At 39.0% G+C, this 22,084-nt stretch overlaps 1 protein-coding gene across 3 annotated transcripts in view; it reads left to right on the top strand.

The window, feature by feature from the left end:
• The first annotated feature begins 3,300 nt into the window (after positions 1–3,300).
• The window catches only part of Tace (ADAM 17-like protease Tace), a 55,538-nt gene continuing 36,754 nt past the window's right edge, over positions 3,301–22,084 (top strand). The window contains exons 1-6 of one of the 3 annotated variants that reach the window (XM_053787531.2): positions 3,301–3,502; positions 10,754–10,907; positions 11,257–11,357; positions 12,271–12,392; positions 12,507–12,636; positions 13,648–13,880. In XM_053787531.2, the coding sequence (XP_053643506.2) occupies positions 3,490–3,502; positions 10,754–10,907; positions 11,257–11,357; positions 12,271–12,392; positions 12,507–12,636; positions 13,648–13,880 (753 nt within the window). In that variant the 5' untranslated portion in view covers positions 3,301–3,489. Of the gene's footprint in view, positions 3,503–9,263; positions 9,521–10,753; positions 10,908–11,256; positions 11,358–12,270; positions 12,393–12,506; positions 12,637–13,647; positions 13,881–22,084 lie in introns of those variants that run through there. The other 2 variants (XM_053787529.2, XM_053787532.2) reach the window with 2 other exon arrangements.

A 22,084-nucleotide genomic window follows, 5' to 3' on the forward strand; every position in this document is an offset into this window, starting at 1 on the left:
TGCATCATATTTACAAGCCTCATACATCATATTTAGTTTCATACACCATATTTACAAGCCTCATGCATCATATTTACAAGCCTCATACACCATATATACAAGCTTCATACATATTTACAAGCCTCATACATCATATTTACAAGCCTCATGCATCATATTTACAAGCCTCATGCATCATATTTGCAAGCCTCATACACCACATATACAACCCTCATACACCATATATACGAGCTTCATACACCATATTTACTAGCTTCGTATACCATATTTACAAGCCTTATACATTCATATTTACAAGCTTCATACATCATATTTACAAGCCTCATACACCATATTTACAAGCTTCATACACATAATTACAAGCCTCATACACCATATTTACAAGTCTCATACATCACCTTCGCCGGCCATCATACATATTGCCAGATCCTCATACATATTTACAGACCCTCATACATATTTATAGATCCTCATACGTCATATTTACAGGCCCTCATACATCATATTTACAGGTCCTTCGATATTTACAGGCCTTCATATATCATATTTACAGGGCCTCATACACCATATTTACAGGTCCTCATACACCATATTTACAGGCTCTCATACATCATATTTACAGGCCTTCATACACCATATTTACAGGCTCTCATTACACCATATTTACAGGCTCTCATACACCATATTTACAGGCCTTCATACACCATATTTACAGGCTCTCATACACCATATTTACAGGCCCTCATACATTATATTTACAGGCCCTTATACATTATATTTACAGGCCCTCTTAGATATTTATAGGCCCTCATACATACTTACAGGCCCTCATACATCATATTTACAGGCTCTCATACATCATATTTACAGGCCCTCATACACCATATTTACAGGCTCTCATACATCATATTTACAGGCTCTCATACATCATATTTACAGGCCCTCATACATCATATTTACAGGCCCTCATACACCATATTTACAGGCTCACATCATATTTACAGGCCCTCATACACCATATTTACAGGCTCTCATAATCATATTTACAGGCCCTCATACACCATATTTACAGGCCCTCATACACCATATTTACAGGCCCTCATACACCATATTTACAGGCTCTCACATCATATTTACAGGCCCTCATACACCATATTTACGTGTTAATAGATAAATTATTGGCCAGTTTATTTACTTCTTGTGATAAATTAAGTGAAATATATTTGAGGGAATTTTACGCCTTGGCTTAATTTAATCAAATTATATTAAAAATCAATCTACACATGGTTTTATTATTAGAAGTTAATTTTTTTATATTTTTTTAGGGAATGTAGTTTGTATAGCCATACATCCATAGTGCATTGTATTAATTTAAACTGGAATGGAATAACCCAATACAGTCAAAAAATATGACTTTAGCCCTGTGAGAGGTTAGTAATTAAACTTATGTTTGAAAATCACAGTAGGTAATTTATGCAAGACATTTATATGCTTTAAGTATTTTACTGCATTATTATTATTATTATTATAATCAAGGGGGAAGCGCTAAACCCGGAGGATTATACAGCGCCTGGGGGGGGGATGTGGAAGGCATTCAGGCTTAATTCGGGGACCTGGAGCACAGATCCAATTCCCTAAATCAAGAGCCCCTCACCAACATCAAGGAACCTTCCTTGAGGGGATATTTTACTGCAACTTTGTGCATCTCCTGCCTCTCGTGTTGTGGGTTTTATAATCACGTACGCAGCTTCCTATAGTTTATTGAGTTTATCTTTGTGTCGTTTATCATTACTACTCATTTTTTAATTGATACGAACACTGAGTGACTTTCACAAAGAGCTCTGTAATCATCACTGCAGTTACCACCTCATGGCTTCCTTCCCTCGCTACCACCCACCTGTTCTCTCCACTATACATCATGAAAAGTTAGAAACATGTGCAATATCTGGATATCTTGTAGACGTTTCGCCATCCAGGCTTTATCAATGCAAATTCAAGGACATAACAGGAAGACTATATACAAAAGACGAGGTAATCAATCCCTCAGCCACTGAATGGGAAAACGTCTACAATAGATACCCAGACGTTGCACGTGTCTAATTCTTCCTCTTGTCGGTATTGTACACCATGCATGCACATACAATACCATATTTTAATTTACTCTGTATTAGGACTAAAGTAGCAATTCGTGGAGAAACTTTTTTTTTTTACTAAATGTCCTGTAGATGAATGGTTCAGAGAACCGACTCGTTGATAAATTAGACACATGTGCAACTCTTGGGTATCTTTATTGAGGAAACGTTTCGCCACACAGTGGCTTCATCAGTCCATACAAAGGAAAATCGTGAAGAGCAGTCCCTCAACTGACCACATCGACTCAAGGTTGAGGGACTGATTACCTCATTCTCCTCCTGCTCTTCACGATTTCCTTTGTATGGACTGATGAAGCCACTGTGTGGCGAAACGATTCCTCAATAAAGATACCCAAGAGTTGCACATGTGTCTAATTTATCAACTAAATGTCCTGAATTATACAAAAATGTCTTGATCAATTCTAAGATGTGGTGTGTATAATTGAAACCAACCATTGTTTTTTATTTCAGCACCTAGAGAACAAGACTTTAATGTTATTATTAATTCAGTGTGGCTTACGTTCACTGCAGTCCTTTGACTCCATTCCCCAAGATGCTACCTACGACAGTAGCCTAACACCCAGGTACCTACTAAACGCAAGGTCAACACGTATTTAAACTTAGGCATACAAGGTCAGTGCAAATTCCCTATGCATGTAAGATAAGATTTCGTTCGGATTTTTAACCCCGGAGGGTTAGCCACCCAGGATAACCCAAGAAAGTCAGTGCGTCATCGAGGACTGTCTAACTTATTTCCATTGGGGTCCTTAATCTTGTCCCCCAGGATGCGACCCACACCAGTCGACTAACACCCTGGTACCTATTTGCTGCTAGGTGAACAGGACAACAGGTGTAAGGAAACGTGTCGAAATGTTTCCACCCGCCGGGAATCGAACCTGGGCCCTCCGTGTGTGAAGCGGGAGCTTTAGCCACCAGGCCACATTACACTCATCATTTTCCATTTTAAAGGCTCGATTCTCCCGTCCGGTGAGTGAGGGACGGACGGGCCACCCACTAGCGCCTACATAATAACACAATATGCATACACATCGAAAATATATTCCATAACGCAGTCAGTGAAGTATGCATTGGGCGAAGGTCAAGTGCTACTAGGTAGCAGAGGACAAACTTACCGCACGTGTTGCTTGAAATTATCGACTGCACGAGTCATTAAAGCTGTCGGTCACCTCTACCCAAGGTCAAACACACGTTGAAGTGTGTATATACAGAGAGATATAAACCTCTTAATGTGAATACCCTGTTCAGTAGAATTTAAGGACGTGGGTAAGATGAGTGTTGCTGTCACGTAGCAGTACCACCCACTGCTTGCTGGGGCTCACGGGGCACTGCAGGAACAATGAAGAATACAAGTGAAGTATATAGTTGCTGATGTTGTCGTTTTTTTTCTTTGTTGTCTGCTTTTTGTTGCTGCTGCTTTTTATTAATCTACGGGAGGAAACTGTAAACCCGTAAGGGTCATACAGCGCCTGGGAATCAGAGGGGTGGAGGGGGTGCGGTAATCAGGTTTGATTCAAATTCAAATTCAAAGTTTATTCTCTATAAGGATTACAATGCTGAGTTTACAGAATTTGGTTATTGTATTGTTTACATGTAGTAAAATAATAATTACAGAGTGTACCACTAGAACACCTAGCATGGCTAGGCATTTCGGGCAGACTTAAATTAAATCTTGTTTAAAATATTACAAAATTATGAGGTAAGTTGGTATTATGGCTAAGTGACTAAATACTAGTTTGTGAGTTTAGCAATGTGAATGCTTTTGATTTGGCACTATACATAGTTTCAGTATTGGAGTATCACAGGCCAACTTATGACTAGTTAAGATTCATTATTTTGAGATTGAGATTGATATTTCTGTTTATGGTCAAATGGGTGAGTGAGTGTAAGTGTTAACCACCAGGTGGTATTCGTGTAATTAGTTGACAGGGTGTATCAGGGAGATGTTTTCTGATGGTAGTTTTGAAGGTGATGAATGTGTCTGCAGTTTTAGAATTTTCAGGTAGGGTGTTCCAGATTTTAGGGCCTTTGACATACATTGAATTTTTGTAAAGGTTTAGTCGGACACGGGGAATGTCAGAGATGTTTGTGTCTGGTATTGTGCCTGTGGGTTCTGTCGCAACTATCAAGAAAGCGTTTTAGGTCAAGGTTAATATTGGAATTTAAGGTCCTGTAGATGTAGACTGCACAGTAGTAAGTGTGGATGTACTGAACAGGGAGTAAGTTTAGATCTATGAAGAGTGGGGGGGGGGTGTTGCCAGGGATGGGATTTAGTGATTATTCTTACTGCGGCTTTTTGTTGGGTTATTATTGGCTTTAGGTGTGTTGCTGCAGTTGATCCCCAAGCACAAATAGCATAGGTGAGGTATGGATAAATAAGTGAGTGGTATAGTGTGAGAAGGGCATTTTGCGGCACGTAGTATCGTATCTTGGAGAGGATCCCAACCGTTTTGGATACTTTTTTGGTTATGTGTTGGATATGGGTGCTGAAGTTCAGGTTGTTGTCGAGGTATAGGCCTAGGAATTTGCCCTCATTATGCCTGGCAATTAAAGTGTTGTCGATCTTAATGTTAATTTGCGCATCTCCTGCTCTGCTACCAAACATAATGTAGTAGGTTTTGTCAGTGTTAAGCGTAAGTTTATTGGCTGTCATCCAAGTCGATATTTTGATCAGCTCCTCATTAACAATGGTGTTGAGGGTGGCAAGATTAGGGTGAGAGATGACATAAGTCGTGTCGTCAGCAAAGAGAATGGGGTTCAGGTGTTGAGATACGTTTGGAAGATCATTGATGTATATGAGGAAGAGCAGGGGACCAAGGACACTTCCCTGCGGAACTCCAGTATCAAGTGGCTGTGTTGTTGATGCTGTGTCTTTAATGGTGACATACTGATACCTATTAGTAAGGTAAGATTTGAAATATGCAAGCGCATGGCCTCTTATACCATAATGGTCAAGTTTGTGGAGTAGGATGCCGTGGTCTACTGTGTCAAAAGCTTTTCTTAGGTCAATAAAAATTCCTAGTGGATATTCCTTATTTTCCAATGCTGTGTAAAGCAGATCTAGCATTTTTATGATTGCATCGTTAGTGCTTTTATTTTTCCTGAATCCAAATTGGCAGGGGTTGAGTATGTTTTGTGCCGTTATAAATGAATATAGTCTCCTGTGCACGAGTTTCTCAAAGATTTTGGATAGCAATGGTAAGTTTGATATTGGCCTATAGTTGTTTAAGTCTGTAGGGTCACCACCTTTATGTATTGGTGTAACCCTTGCCATCTTGAGTAGTTTCGGGAAGGTGCTAGTTTCTAGTGACTTGTTAAAAAGTAATGAGATAGCATGCGAGAGGACATGGGCCGCTCTCTTGTACAATAATGGTGGGACATGAGACAGATTCCCTGATTCGAGGAAGGGAACGACAACTAATTCCCTGGACCAAGAGCTCTTCACCACGACACGTGGCCGTGGATTCACTCACCTTCCTCTCATTTTGGTAAACCTACACATCTTTTTTATTATTAAAATTTATGTGACAATTTGAGCATGCAAATATTCGCAAACTCACAATTTAGTAACCAGTGGTAAACTATTTTTTGTTGCTTTTAAATAGTCATGATATGCAGACTGAATCACCTTCCACCCACATATCTGTGGTTTCAATTGATGTGTCTTGTCTTCAACATTATCTTTGATCAGCTGTGAATCTTCCCGTAGCTCGATTGCTACTGCACTCAGCTCATACACTGAGGTCCGTCGTTCGATCCCCGGTACGGGTGGAAACATTAGGACGTGTTTCCTTAAGATACCTGCTGTCCCTGTTCACCTATCAATAAAATTGGCACCTGGGTGTTAGTCAAATGATGCGAGTCGTATCCTGGGGACAAAATTGACCTAATTTGCCCGAAATGCTCTGCATGCATAACCAGGGGCTTTCTATATAGTTTATCACTGATGTCAGCTAGATCTGCATACGTTGTATACAATATTTCATATCAGTTCTGTCGACTAGGATAGTTCTAATTTCCCCGATTCAAGGGCCCTTCACCAGCATTAAGGAACTTCTCTACAATGGCTGTCTACGAGAGACATTTACCGCATTCAGTAGCAGACTGCTCTGCTCTGGAGGACCACAATCTGTACAGAAGAGATGAGTGGAGCAGACCAGTTGTCTGTACCCTAATACACAGTTTCACACCAGTGTGTTGGAATACAACTCAGTGCTGTCATGTGTTGAATTAAATTCACTGACATGCACCATGACAGTCCACTTAACTACTGTTTTATTTGAAAGTCATGCTTTTGATGAAGTTAGTTATTAATGTTATGTCTTGCATAAAAATGAACCTTACTATGTAAAAAAAAAAATTTTGTATTATATGTATCTTACTAGAAAATAATTTATTTGTATTATTAAAAACTTACATAGCAAACAATAAACTGCAAACAGTAAACCAGAAAAGAATCACGTAATTATTGCTGGAGACTAACATCTCTACGTCGTTAAAACGTCACCATTTGAGTGCAATTTTTATTTTTGGGAAGAGAAAGAAGTCACAGGGGCTAGAGCTGGGAAGTAGGGAGGGTGGGGGGGTGAACGCTATGTTTTTGCCCAGAAAACGTTGCTCTTTCTGGTCTTGGGTCAGCAAGTGGGGTAAAAATTTTGCAGCCATTCGCTTCATGTCTAATTTTCACTCAGAAAGTTTTGACACAACCCATAAGAAATTCCCACAGCACTTACACTGTCCGGTATACCCTGACGACGATCTTCGTGAATAGCATTCCTCGCTATTTTAATGTTGGCATCTGTTTTTGATATTGATAGACGACCAGATTATTATTATTATAATCAAGGGGGAAGCGCTAAACCCGGAGGATTATACAGCGCCTGGGGGGGATGTGATGTGGAAGGCATTCAGGCTTAATTCGGGGAACTGGAGCACAGATCCAATTCCCTAAATCAAGAGCCACTCACCAACATCAAGGAACCTTCCTTGAAGGGATAGACGACCAGAACGTTCATCATCTTTAACTTGAAATAGAATTTCACACACACACTGCTCTTGCTTTTAAAGATTTGATGTCACAAAATAATCACAACAATGTACTGATAATATGACAAAACCATAATAAAATGAATGACGACTGAAATTTGCCACACTACTTCAGGGATTGTACTTCACACCCTGATCTAAGCTGCTCCCATATTTCACCCAGGGAGAGTGCACCAAGTCCACGAACTTTCTGATAGCACCTCGTATATCTAGTTACATTAATGCTATACAGTACCAACAAGTAGATGAGTAAGACAAATGCAGCATTTTGGTATCTTGATGTCTTGTGATTTGGGAACGTTGCGTCTTTGTTTACGTTGCTGTGATTGGCCCTGACGTGCTGCTCACTCCAAAAGAAATGTATTGTTACACATAACATGCTTGTATTTTACATTATATAATGCGTGAGTTCTGAGGACCTAAACTCCACTTTGACCCAAACTGCACGTGTGTCAAGATAAGATTTTCTTCGGATTTTTAACCCTGGAGGGTTAGCCACCCAGGATAACCTAAGAAAGTCAGTGCGTCATCGAGGACTCTTATTTCCATCGTGGTCCTCAATCTTGTCCCCCAGGATGCGACCCACACCAGTCGACTAATACCCAGGTACCTATTTGCTGCTAGGTTAACAGGACAACAGGTGTAAAGAAACACGTCGAAATGTTTTCACCCCGCCGGGAATCGAACCCGGGTACTCCAGGTGTGAAGCGAAGAGTTTTAGTCACCAGGCCACCGGGTGTAATAGTTTTATACCATTCACTTATATATCCATACCTCACCTATGCTATCTGTGCTTGGGGTTCAACTGCAGCAACACACCTAAAGCCAATAATAACCCAACAAAAAGCCGCAGTAAGAATAATCACTAAATCCCATCCCTGCAACACCCCTTCCCCACTCTTCATAGATCTAAACTTACTCCCTGTTCAGAACATCCACACTTACTACTGTGCAATCTATATCTACAGGACCTTAAATTTCAATATTAACCTTAACCTAAAATGCTTTCTTGATAGTTGTGACAAGATCCACAGGAATAACACCAGGCACAAACATTCCCCGTGTTCGACTAAACCTTTACAAAAATTCAATGTATTTCAAAGGAACTAAAATCTGGAACACCCTACCTGAAAACTCTAGAACTGCAGACACATTCATCACTTTCAAAACTACAGTTAGAAAACATCTTATCTCCCTGATCCACCCCGACAATTAACTACATGATAACCACCTGGTGGTTCACAAGTACACTCACTCACCCACTGACTATAAACCCAGAAATACTAATCTTAATCTTAAAATAATAAATCCTAACTAGTCATAAGTTTGCCTGTGATACTCCAATATAGACACTTTGTATTGTGCCAAAACAAAAGCATTCACATTGCTAAACTCACAAATTATGATGTAGTCACTTAGCCTTAATACCATAATCTGTAAGGATTTAATGTTAAGAATTAATCTAAGTCTGCTCGAAATGCCTAGCCAGGCTAGGTGTCCTAGTGGCCCCCTTTGTAATTAGTATTTTATAAGATGTAAACCACACAATACCCAAAACCTGTAAACCCCACATTGTAACCCTTATAGAGAATAAACTTGAATTGAATTGAATTGAATTGTATTAAATGTATTTTATTGGAAAATACAATAACAACAACAACACTGATAATAATAATAATAATAATAATAATAATAATAATAATAATAATAATAATAATAATGCCTCGGCATGATACTGGCTTTCTTTGTACTGTAATTACACATTGTAACCTTTGCAAAGAAATAAAGTCTTTATCTTTTTAATAATAATTATTATTATTATTTGATTTGATTGTTATGATTATTATTTGATTTGATTGTTATGATTATTATTTTATTTAATTTTATTACTACTATTTTATTTTAATTTCTAAATGTGAACGCCACCCCAAGGGGGGTTCCTTGACGCTGATGAGGGGCTCTTGATCTCGGGAATTGGATCTGTGCTCCAGTTCCCTGATTTAAGCCTGAATACCTTCCATCCCCCACCACAGGCGCTGTATAATCCTACAGGTTTAGCGCTTCCTCATGATTATGATAATATTAATATTATTATGATTATGATAATACAAGTGGCTTTGGCATGTTGCACCTTAATAACTGTATTCCTTTGTACTTCTCTGTATCATATTCAAATAAATAAATAAATAAATAAATTAAATGTGAACGCGCATGAGTCATGTTGGTAGAGATGTAAACAAAGAGGTGGAACGTCAAAATGGGACCTTTAGCGTTAGTTTTTCTCTGTTCTTTCTCAGCAGTCGGGTCTCTGGACATTACCGGTGGTAAGATATGAAAGCCTGACGTGTAAAGTATATCATATATTAAAACAGTACGAGAAACTGCCTCTCTCTGTGGTAAATAACTCTTTCCAAACCAACTTTATGTGAGGCCATTGACCTGGGTCGGGGATTGGTAGATATATCTTTTATTTGGTTAATATTGAGTTCAGGGGGACAATTTTAGCGATAGACTGCTGTGTAACTTATCAAATATCAAGTGGGCTGTGCAATGGAAAGTTATACTTTTTGTGTATTGGGAAAAAATAGGAAAAAATAGATAAGGTTGGGTTACGTTTATTTTGTAGTTACCCAAACTAAAGCTTTCTTCCCATAGACAAAAAGTATAACTGTCTGGAGTATACCTTCCAGGTATACTCGAACTTTACCTTGCATAATCAAGTTAATATTTTAGACTTTACATGATAAAAATAAAATTCGAACCACTGAACCCAGTATCAACCATTTATTTATTTGAAAGTCATTTTACCTGTAAGAAGGATGCATATATTGAGAGATGTGTATCTTAAATATGAGTCCTTAATGACAGAGACTCTTCATCCCAGACATTGGATCTATTCTTTTCCTTATACTGAACTTGTTTGCCTCCCTTTCCATCCCTTCCCCAGACACTGTACTCACTTAATTATACTTAATTGTGGTTGCAGGGGTCGAAACTCAGCTCCTGGCCCTGCCTCTTCACTGATCGCTACTAGGTCCTCTCTTTCTCTCTGCTTCCTGAGCTTTGTCATACCTTGTCTTAAAGCTATGTATGGTCCTGCCTCCACTACATCACTTGCTAGGCTATTCCAATTCCTTTGGTTTAATGATGCCCCCTTGTCAGCAGAAACAGCTTTTAAGCTTCTTGATGTTTGAATTTTTACTGCAAAAATTCTGAATTTATTTGAATATTGTATTTTAATTCCTATAGCTTGTAAGACTTGTTATAGCAGTGCAGCATTGCTATGTAACCTCCTCTTTGCCAAATTCTTTCCCTCCTAAGCATGAGTAATTTCCTCCAAGTACTGCTTCTCTTAATATACATTTCTCCAATATTGTGACCTTATACCAGTAGTATCTGATTCTCTTTTTATTAATATCACTAAATTCAAGATTTTTTTGTTGGCTTGATGATATTTATGTACTGGATATATAATCCTTTAGGAGATATGTTTTAGTTTGTGTTTATTATGGCTGTTTTCCTTCACATTTACATTTATATTTATATTTTTCTTACAGGATTTTTTAAACCTCGGCCTTATCATCCCAATCTTCGCTACTATGAATTTATAGATTCTTCTGCATTCAAGCATCATATTGTCAAGAGGGGGACAAAAGAGAGTACTCATCGTTTCAATAAAATTAAAGAAGTGCAGTTTAGTGCTTTAGGACGGTAAGAAATTGCTGATTTGTATAACTATGACTTAAGTTTTTTTTTTTCGTTTTTTTTTTCACAGGGTTTGACAAGGGTAGGTTAAGGATCCCTAGCTTTATTTTTATTGACAAGCTATTTACAGGTTAAGAATTCCTAACTTTATTGACAAGCATTTTGTAATTTTTATCTGGCATGGCATTGTTTAAGTCACAGACATCATAGGAATGGGATAATAATTTTGATAGTTTATAGAGCAAGACAAGATTGGTAGTACTTACTTTTTTACTTTGCTTTAACACAGAATTGTCAAGACAAGTGGCAACTGTTCACTGGAGATTGACATTCATTTATACTATTTGCATTTCAGAGATTTTCGGTTGATTTTAAATCCTCGGAAGGGACTTCTTCACCCTCAGTTCAAGGCTTATGCAGTTGATGGTGCTGGAAATGAACAGGTCATTCATGTTGGTAAGCAATAATTGTATGTTTTATGCAATTTTCTACGATGTAAGACATCCAATTGTTCTGTGGTAGCCAAGTGGTTATCATTATATCAGATGATAACCATAGCATTTCCATAGACACTGGGTATCTATGGAAATGCTGTATTACTTTAAAACAAATATATTAAGTCATACAATGTATTCTCATTTCTATTGGTAACTTTTCTTTAGTTACCCTACATTCATATTGAAGTGCCATTTGTGTCTGGCCACTCACTCAGACTCCATATTTTGTTAATAAATCCTATTGTCTCCATGGGGAAGTGGAACAGAATTCTTCCTCCGTAAGTTATGTGTGTCATAAGAGGCAACTAAAATGCCGGGAGCAAGGGGCTAGTAACCCCTTCTCCTGTATATATTACTAAAGAAAGGAAGGAATCCTATTGTGCATTTCCTTGTACAGTATTTAATTTTTTTTTTTCAAATTTAGTATTTTTAGCGCCTCTGATTTCCATCTACATATCTGCCAGTATATACTTGCTGAGGTGATCCTCTACCATAGCATTAATTGTAATCCCCATCCTCTCAGTCAATGTTCTTCCTTCAGTACCACCTCTTATTTTCTATCATGTCTTGCACCTTTAATATGCAGTGCTGAATCACCCACACATGTCTTCACTGTAAATTTAGTAATAATTTACCTGGTACCCTAACACATGTTGTTTTGTCTGTGTCACTTAATATCATATCTTAAATCAGTTAGTAAATTTATTTGTAGCTAATTAGACAAGGAATCTTCCATTCCTGTAAGGTGTTTAATTGGACATAATGGAGTTTCAGAAGAATGTAGTGTGGCATTCTTAGATTACTTTGGTTTGAAAATGAATTTTTTTATTGCTGTGCTTCATGTTAATAACACTGACATCTGATGATTACAGACCATGAAAACTTCTATGAAGGACGGGTGTTTGGGGAAAAGGCCTCTGAAGTTTCAGCACATTTAGAAGATGGCATTATGACAGCCACAATACACACCCCTGAAGATACATATCATGTGGAGGTAATATGAAGTTGTTTTGTCTGCATTTTAAAGTTTTCTTATAGAATGGCTGGACTTCGTTTAAAAACTAGCCTTATAATTCTTAGTAAACGTAATAAAATGTTTCATTGGCAGCCATCATGGCGGCATGTACCAGACACCAGTGAGGACTCCATGATAGTGTACCGTGGATCAGACATGAAATACAGCTGGGAGGACAAACGACCAATGTGTGATTATGTCAAGGAGGGCAATGAAACAACAGGTAAATGTGCATTATTTATTCTTACTGGTAAATTTTTCTGATATGTAAATTTACAGATTCCATTTAGCATTGAAGTACAATGCCTGCACTTTAAAGGAGGGGTTTGGGATATTGGCAGTTTGGAGGGGTATGTTGTGTATCTTTATACGTATATGCTTCTAAACTGTTGTATTCTGAGCACCTCTGCAAAAGCAGTGATAATGTGTGAGTGTGGTGAAAGTGTTGAATGATGAAAGAATTTTCTTTTTGGGGATTTTCTTTCTTTTTGGGGTCACCCTGCCTCGGTGGGAAACGACAAACTTGTTTAAAAAAAAAAAAAAAAAAAAAAAAAATTCACACACCCATTGTCACCACTACATTTCTACCTCAATGATTATTATCACTAAAACTGTCAGTATTACAGAATTGTAATGACATAATTGCAAACAAACCATGGTATGGGTGGGGCTTCAACTTGTGGCAAGTGAGTTTTACGACTCGCTACGAATTCAAGCCCCACCCGTACCATGGTTTGATTGTCAGTACTCTCTTGCATTACTATCGCTTTGTATTCATATTACTATTTTAATTTACATATTTTTGTTACTTAAAATAATCATTACATTTAACAATCTTATCTTCAGCTTATTTATTTCAAACTGAGCATTCAAATAATCTAACTTCAGCTATATAATGCCAAGTACTTTTCAATTTTAGTTTTAGTTTGCCCAAAATGCTCTGTATCACCAAATTTTGTAACAATCTAATTTTTTTTATTGTAACATTCCATGAGATGATGTAAGATTGGACTCAGTGATCATATATGTATCTAGGTCTGATTCATTGTTAATCTTTATTAGTTTACACTCATTTTAATTATTAAAGGAAATGTTGAAGATCACTAGGCCTCAGAAAATTTATCATGACAATATATAACATGGTGTATTTAATTATAAATTCTGAATAAACCTTACGAGTTTAGTACTTTCCATTAATATACGTACGTATTAAGTAATTCATTATGAATTGCAGAAAGTGACAGTGAGGATGAATGGGTAGATGGATATGAGCCACCTGATGGCATCTTGCTAGATACACCTACAGATAACCTCCTAATGGGACCCAGGCGAAGAGTCAAGCGACAACAGGCGGAAGCTTACAACTTCAACAGTGAAAAGACCCGCTGTCCATTGCTTTTGGTGGCCGACTATCGGTTCTTCAAAGAGATGGGAAGCTCGAATTATAAAACTACTGTGAATTATTTGGTTGGTATTTGTAGATGATTTTTCTAACTGTAGGTATTGGAGGAAGCACACTAATTTCTGTTTATGGCTAGTATTGTACTGAACTGTAGTATTGGCATGCCTCTGGCAAGACAGTGATGGAGTGGGTGATGATGAAAATGCTTCTTCTCTTTCAGGTCACCCTGCCTTGGTGGGAAATGGCTGATGTGTTAAAGAAAAAAAAATACAATACTGTACATGTCTTTTTCTGTCTCATAAACATGCTAGATAACAGGGATATCTTGCTACTCCAACTTACACTTTGGTCACACTTCACAGACATGCACATGCATATATACATGTATATACATACATCTAGGTTTTTCTCCTTTTTCTACATAGCTCTTGTTCTTCTTTATTTCTTCTATTGTCCATGGGGAAGTGGAAAAGAATCTTTCCTCCGTAAGCCATGCGTGTCGTATGTGGCGACTAAAATGCCGGGAGCAATGGGCTAGTAACCCCTTCTCCTGTAGACATTTACTAAAAAAGAGAAGAAGAAAAACTTTATAAAACTGGGATGCTTGAATGTGCGTGGATGTAGTGCAGATGACAAGAAACAGATGATTGCTGATGTTATGAATGAAAAGAAGTTGGATGTCCTGGCCCTAAGCGAAACAAAGCTGAAGGGGGTAGGGGAGTTTCGGTGGGGGGAAATAAATGGGATTAAATCTGGAGTATCTGAGAGAGTTAGAGCAAAGGAAGGGGTAGCAGTAATGTTGAATGATCAGTTATGGAAGGAGAAAAGAGAATATGAATGTGTAAATGCAAGAATTATGTGGATTAAAGTAAAGGTTGGATGCGAGAAGTGGGTCGTAATAAGCGTGTATGCACCTGGAGAAGAGAGGAATGCAGAGGAGAGAGAGAGATTTTGGGAGATGTTTAGTGAATGTATAGGAGCCTTTGAACCAAGTGAGAGAGTAATTGTGGTAGGGGACCTGAATGCTAAAGTAGGAGAAACTTTTAGAGAGGGTGTGGTAGGTAAGTTTGGGGTGCCAGGTGTAAATGATAATGGAAGCCCTTTGATTGAACTTTGTATAGAAAGGGGTTTAGTTATAGGTAATACATATTTTAAGAAAAAGAGGATAAATAAGTATACAAGATATGATGTAGGGCGAAATGACAGTAGTTTGTTGGATTATGTATTGGTAGATAAAAGACTGTTGAGTAGACTTCAGGATGTACATGTTTATAGAGGGGCCACAGATATATCAGATCACTTTCTAGTTGTAGCTACACTGAGAGTAAAAGGTAGATGGGATACAAGGAGAATAGAAGCATCAGGGAAGAGAGAGGTGAAGGTTTATAAACTAAAAGAGGAGGCAGTTAGGGAAAGATATAAACAGCTATTGGAGGATAAATGGGCTAATGAGAGCATAGGCAATGGGGTCGAAGAGGTATGGGGTAGGTTTAAAAATGTAGTGTTAGAGTGTTCAGCAGAAGTTTGTGGTTACAGGAAAGTGGGTGCGGGAGGGAAGAAGAGCGATTGGTGGAATGATGATGTAAAGAGAGTAGTAAGGGAGAAAAAGTTAACATATGAGAAGTTTTTACAAAGTAGAAGTGATGCAAGGAGGGAAGAGTATATGGAGAAAAAGAGAGAGGTTAAGAGAGTGGTGAAGCAATGTAAAAAGAGAGCAAATGAGAGAGTGGGTGAGATGTTATCAACAAATTTTGTTGAAAATAAGAAAAAGTTTTGGAGTGAGAGTAACAAGTTAAGGAAGCCTAGAGAACTAATGGATTTGTCAGTTAAAAATAGGAGAGGAGAGTTATTAAATGGAGAGTTAGAGGTATTGGGAAGATGGAGGGAATATTTTGAGGAATTGTTAAATGTTGATGAAGATAGGGAAGCTGTGATTTCGTGTATAGGGCAAGGAGGAATAACATCTTGTAGGAGTGAGGAAGAGCCAGTTGTGAGTGTGGGGGAAGTTCGTGAGGCAGTAGGTAAAATGAAAGGGGGTAAGGCAGAAATGTTAAAAGCAGGTGGGGATATAGTTTTGGAGTGGTTGGTGCAATTATTTAATAAATGTATGGAAGAGGGTAAGGTACCTAGGGATTGGCAGAGAGCATGCATAGTTCCTTTGTATAAAGGCAAAGAGGACAAAAGAGAGTGCAAAAATTGTAGGGGGATAAGTCTGTTGAGTATACCTGGTAAAGTGTATGGTAGAGTTATTATTGAAAGAATTAAAAGTAAGACGGAGAATAGGATAGCAGATGAACAAGGAGGCTTTAGGAAAGGTAGGGGGTGTGTGGACCAGGTGTTTACAGTGAAACATATAAGTGAACAGTATTTAGATAAGGCTAAAGAGGTCTTTGTGGCATTTATGGATTTGGAAAAGGCGTATGACAGGGTGGATAGGGGGGCAATGTGGCAGATGTTGCAGGTGCATGGTGTAGGAGGTAGGTTACTGAAAGCAGTGAAGAGTTTTTACGAGGATAGTGAGGCTCAAGTTAGAGTATGTAGGAAAGAGGGAAATTATTTCCCAGTAAAAGTAGGCCTTAGACAAGGATGTGTGATGTCACCGTGGTTGTTTAATATATTTATAGATGGGGTTGTAAGAGAAGTAAATGCGAGGGTCTTGACAAGAGGCGTGGAGTTAAAAGATAAAGAATCGCACATAAAGTGGGAGTTGTCACAGTTGCTCTTTGCTGATGACACTGTGCTCTTGGGAGATTCTGAAGAGAAGTTGCAGAGTAAGGTTATGAGGATAACAAAAATATTAGGTGATGAAAGATTGGATATTAGATTGGAGGGAGAGAGTATGGAGGAGGTGAATGTATTCAGATATTTGGGAGTGGACGTGTCAGTGGATGGGTCTATGAAGGATGAGGTGAATCATAGAATTGATGAGGGGAAAAGGGTGAGTGGTGCACTTAGGAGTCTGTGGAGACAAAGAACTTTGTCCTTGGAGGCAAAGAGGGGAATGTATGAGAGTATAGTTTTACCAACACTCTTATATGGGTGTGAAGCATGGGTGATGAATGTTGCAGCGAGGAGAAGGCTGGAGGCAGTGGAGATGTCATGTCTGAGGGCAATGTGTGGTGTGAATATTATGCAGAGAATTCGTAGTTTGGAAGTTAGGAGGAGGTGCGGGATTACCAAAACTGTTGTCCAGAGGGCTGAGGAAGGGTTGTTGAGGTGGTTCGGACATGTAGAGAGAATGGAGCGAAACAGAATGACTTCAAGAGTGTATCAGTCTGTAGTGGAAGGAAGGCGGGGTAGGGGTCGGCCTAGGAAAGGTTGGAGGGAGGGGGTAAAGGAGGTTTTGTGTGCGAGGGGCTTGGACTTCCAGCAGGCGTGCGTGAGCGTGTTTGATAGGAGTGAATGGAGACAAATGGTTTTTAATACTTGACGTGCTGTTGGAGTGTGAGCAAAGTAACATTTATGAAGGGGTTCAGGGAAACCGGCAGGCCAGACTTGAGTCCTGGAGATGGGAAGTACAGTGCCTGCACTCTGAAGGAGGGGTGTTAATGTTGCAGTTTAAAAACTGTAGTGTAAAGCACCCTTCTGGCAAGACAGTGATGGAGTGAATGATGGTGAAAGTTTTTCTTTTTCGGGCCGCCCTGCCTTGGTGGGAATCGGCCAGTGTGATAATAACAATAAAATAAAAATAACAGTCTCTTGTTACACAGGTACAACACTGATTTTTTAACACCCTTGGTTTCTAAGCCATACTAGAATATCAATTTTGACAGACCAACCGAGGTTACATAATAATAATTCAACAGTACTCCTCTGATGCACTGTGGACTGCTAGATACTTAAACATTAGTATAAATAAAACAAATATACTAATTACTGTACTTGTAAAGAATCTTGTAGTAGTACCTCTCCCAAAGTGGTAAATTTTAGGATTTTAGTGGTACTGTACAGTTAATCGCAAAGATCTGGATGTTGAGGGTTGTGACGATTACTGTTTCATAGTTGAGTATTTCATCATGGATTTGTTATGTTGCAGGGGGACACATTAGGGATACTTGAGGTTAAATTTTTGCTTTTATATAAATTCAGGATTTGTATAAAATCAGCATTTAATATTTAGGATCAATAACTTTATAGTAGAATGACTTGGAGAGCGTATAAATCTGTAGGAGAAGGAAGGCGGGGTAGGACTCGTCCCCGAAAAGGTTGGAGGGAGGGGGTGAAGGAGCATGTTAGATAGGAGTGAATGGAGACAAATGCTTTATGGGACCTAATAAGCTGTTGGAGTGTGAGGAGGGTAATATTTTGTGAAGGGATTCAGGGAAACTGGTTAGCCGGAATTGAGTCCTGGACTTGAGCGTCTTCACTTTAAAGGAGGAGTTTGGGATATTGGCAGTTTGGAGGGATGTCTAAGCTGCTGTGTCTGAACACCTCTGCAAAGACAGTGATTATGCGTGAATGATGGTGAAAGTGTTAAATGATAATGAAAGTTTTTTTCTTTCTTTTTGGGTCACCCTGCCTTGGTGGGAAATGGCCGACATGTTAGAAAAAAAGAAAAAAAAATGTATGCAATCATTTCACTTTTTACAATACATTACACACTTGTATCCAGTATTAGCTTACCATATTTTGTAAAAGTTCTATCAATTTTTCCTTATAATTACAAGTAGTACTTCATATTACAATTACAATATGTACTATATTTCATTATTATAGGTAGTAGGTTGGTAGACAGCAACTGCCCAGGGAGGTACTACCATCCTGGCAAGTGAGTGTAAAACGAAAGCCTGTAATTGTTTTACATGATGGTAGGATTGCTGGTGTCCTTTTTTCTGTCTCATAAACATGCAAGATTTCAGGTACGTCTTGCTACTTCTACTTACACTTAGGTCACACTACACATACATGTACAAGCATATATATACACACCCCTCTGGGTTTTCTTCTATTTTCTTTCTAGTTCTTATTCTTGTTTATTTCCTCTTATCTCCATGGGGAAGCAGAACAGAATTCTTCCTCCGTAAGCCACGTGTGTTGTAAGAGGCGACTAAAGTGCTGGGAGCAAGGGGCTAGCAATCCCTTCTCCTGTATAAATTACTCCTAAATTTAACCCTTTGTATGTCGCAAACTTTTTGGGAAAAAAAAATTATATTTTCTTATGAAATGATAGAGAATATTTTCTCGATGGTAATGACACCAAAAGTACGAAATTTGGTCGAAAACTCACGGAATTACGCTCCCGCGAAGTTAGCGGTCTCGGCGACATATACACATTGGCGATTTCGCTGACTTTGAGCCCTGTTTTTGGCCAATTCCTTTGTTCCAGTTGACCAAACTCATAGCTATTTCTTTAGAACTCCATTTTTTCAATCAACTGAGTACAAGAAACTGCCCATTTGCCAATTTGAACTACCCAATAAAGTGGTCAAACTTGGCAATTTGGGCAGTTTCATGCAAATTAAAAAAGATGCCAATTTCAAAATAGGGTCCAGAATAAACAGTGCAGACATTCTTGGCACTAAAATAACATATCCTCTGTTCATTAGTCACATCTCTTGGCCCCTCTTATATTACTATTGCTTTCTATTTTGATTTTTTATTCATACAAAAAATAAAAAATTTACTGCTATGCAGACTACTGCATTATTGTAAAAATGGTATAAATAATATCAGTGCACTAGTGAAAGAATATTAGACTCCCCAGTTGACGTGTATTGGACATGTGGTGTGATTTGCGTACTTTTGAACATTGGTAAAAATCGAACATTTCCACTATTTTGAGCTCAATTTCAAGGTCGTTTTCATCGTGAAACTAATCAAAATCATCTCTATTTCTGCAATATGTTTTCCATTTTATCACCTGAGATCATGAAAACAAGAATACAAAGATAAATACTATACGAAAATGCACCTCAAAGTTGGCATTTTAATCCAAAAAAACTTTTTTTTTTTTTTCTAATTATGCACTGCGTGCTGCAGGATTTTTTTTATGTGGTGCACACTGACCACACAGACCCATTCTCTCACATGTGGGCCTACCAGCTTTTTCCTGCTTGATTTGAAGCCGCTAGAATTATTGAGTATACATATACTGTACATGTATATGTCCGAAACAATGGCTCGTAAGACATACATGTATATATACTACCAAAACAGTCAGAGGGTTAAAAAGAGAAACTTTTGTTTTTCTTTTTGAGCCACCCTGACTGATGAGCACATTTTGTAGTATAGTACCTGCATTTTAGTTGTATTCTCTAGAAATACATGACAGTGGAACCCCGAGTTTTGGCCGTAATCCGTTCCAGGAGCTAGGCCTAAACTTGAAACGGCCTAAAGGCAAAGCAATATTTCCCCTAAGAAATAATATAAATACAGTTAACACAAGCCTATCCGATGTTATCCTGACGCCAAATGACTTCGAACAGGCGATAAATGACATGCCCATGCACTCTGCCCCAGGGCCAGACTCATGGAACTCCGTGTTCATCAAGAACTGCAAGAAGCCCCTATCACGAGCCTTTTCCATCCTATGGAGAGGGAGCATGGACACGGGGGTCGTCCCACAGTTACTAAAAATAACAGACATAGCCCCACTCTACAAAGGGGGCAGTAAAGCAACAGCAAAGAACTACAGACCGATAGCACTAACATCCCATATCATAAAAATCTTTGAAAGGGCCCTAAGAAGCAAGATCACCACCCATCTAGAAACCCATCAGTTACACAACCCAGGGCAACATGGGTTTAGAACAGGTCGCTCCTGTCTGTCTCAACTATTGGATCTCTACGACAAGGTCCTAAATGCACTAGAAGATAAAAAGAATGCAGATGTAATATATACAGACTTTGCAAAAGCCTTCGACAAGTGTGACCATGGCGTAATAGCGCACAAAATGTGTGCTAAAGGAATAACAGGAAAAGTCGGTCGATGGATCTATAATTTCCTCACTAACAGAACACAGAGAGTAGTCGTCAACAGAGTAAAGTCCGAGGCAGCTACGGTGAAAAGCTCTGTTCCACAAGGCACAGTACTCGCTCCCATCTTGTTCCTCATCCTCATATCCGACATAGACAAGGATGTCAGCCACAGCACCGTGTCTTCCTTTGCAGATGACACCCGAATCTGCATGACAGTGTCTTCCATTGCAGACACTGCAAAGCTCCAGGCGGACATCAACCAAATCTTTCAGTGGGCTGCAGAAAACAATATGAAGTTCAACGATGAGAAATTTCAATTACTCAGATATAGTAAACACGAGGAAATTAAATCTTCATCAGAGTACAAAACAAATTCTGGCTACAAAATAGAGCGAAACACCAACGTCAAAGACCTGGGAGTGATCATGTCGGAGGATCTCACCTTCAAGGACCATAACATTGTATCAATCGCATCTGCTAGAAAAATGACAGGATGGATAATGAGAACCTTCAAACCTAGGGAGGCCAAGCCCATGATGACACTCTTCAGGTCACTTGTTCTATCTAGGCTGGAATATTGCTGCACACTAACAGCACCTTTCAAGGCAGGTGAAATTGCTGACCTAGAAAATGTACAGAGAACCTTCACGGCGCGCATAACGGAGATAAAACACCTCAATTACTGGGAGCGCTTGAGGTTCCTGAACCTGTATTCCCTGGAACGCAGGCGGGAGAGATACATGATTATATACACCTGGAAAATCCTAGAGGGACTAGTACCGAACTTGCACACGAAAATCACTCACTACGAAAGCAAAAGACTTGGCAGACGATGCAACATCCCCCCAATGAAGAGCAGGGGTGTCACTAGCACGTTAAGAGACCATACAATAAGTGTCAGGGGCCCGAGACTGTTCAACTGCCTCCCAGCATACATAAGGGGGATTACCAACAGACCCCTGGCAGTCTTCAAGCTGGCACTGGACAAGCACCTAAAGTCGGTTCCTGACCAGCTGGGCTGTGGCTTGTACGTTGGTTTGCGTGCAGCCGGCAGCAACAGCCTGGTTGATCAGGCTCTGATCCACCAGGAGGCCTGGTCACAGACCGGGCCGCGGGGGCGTTGACCCCCGGAACTCTCTCCAGGTAAACTCCAGGTTCCACCCAAAAATATTCATAAAAAATTCATTTTTTAAAGAATAAATACTATACTGTAGTTTTACATACAGAAAACAATGAGAAATAAATATAAAGCACTAATTTTAATGGATAAATGAACATTTAAATCAGTTTTACCTTTATTGAAGACTCTTGTTGGTGTATGAGAGAGGCAGCACAAGACAGTCATTCAATA

This window comes from Cherax quadricarinatus, chromosome 39 (genome assembly GCF_038502225.1).
Source record: "Cherax quadricarinatus isolate ZL_2023a chromosome 39, ASM3850222v1, whole genome shotgun sequence".
Lineage (NCBI taxonomy): Eukaryota > Metazoa > Arthropoda > Malacostraca > Decapoda > Parastacidae > Cherax > Cherax quadricarinatus.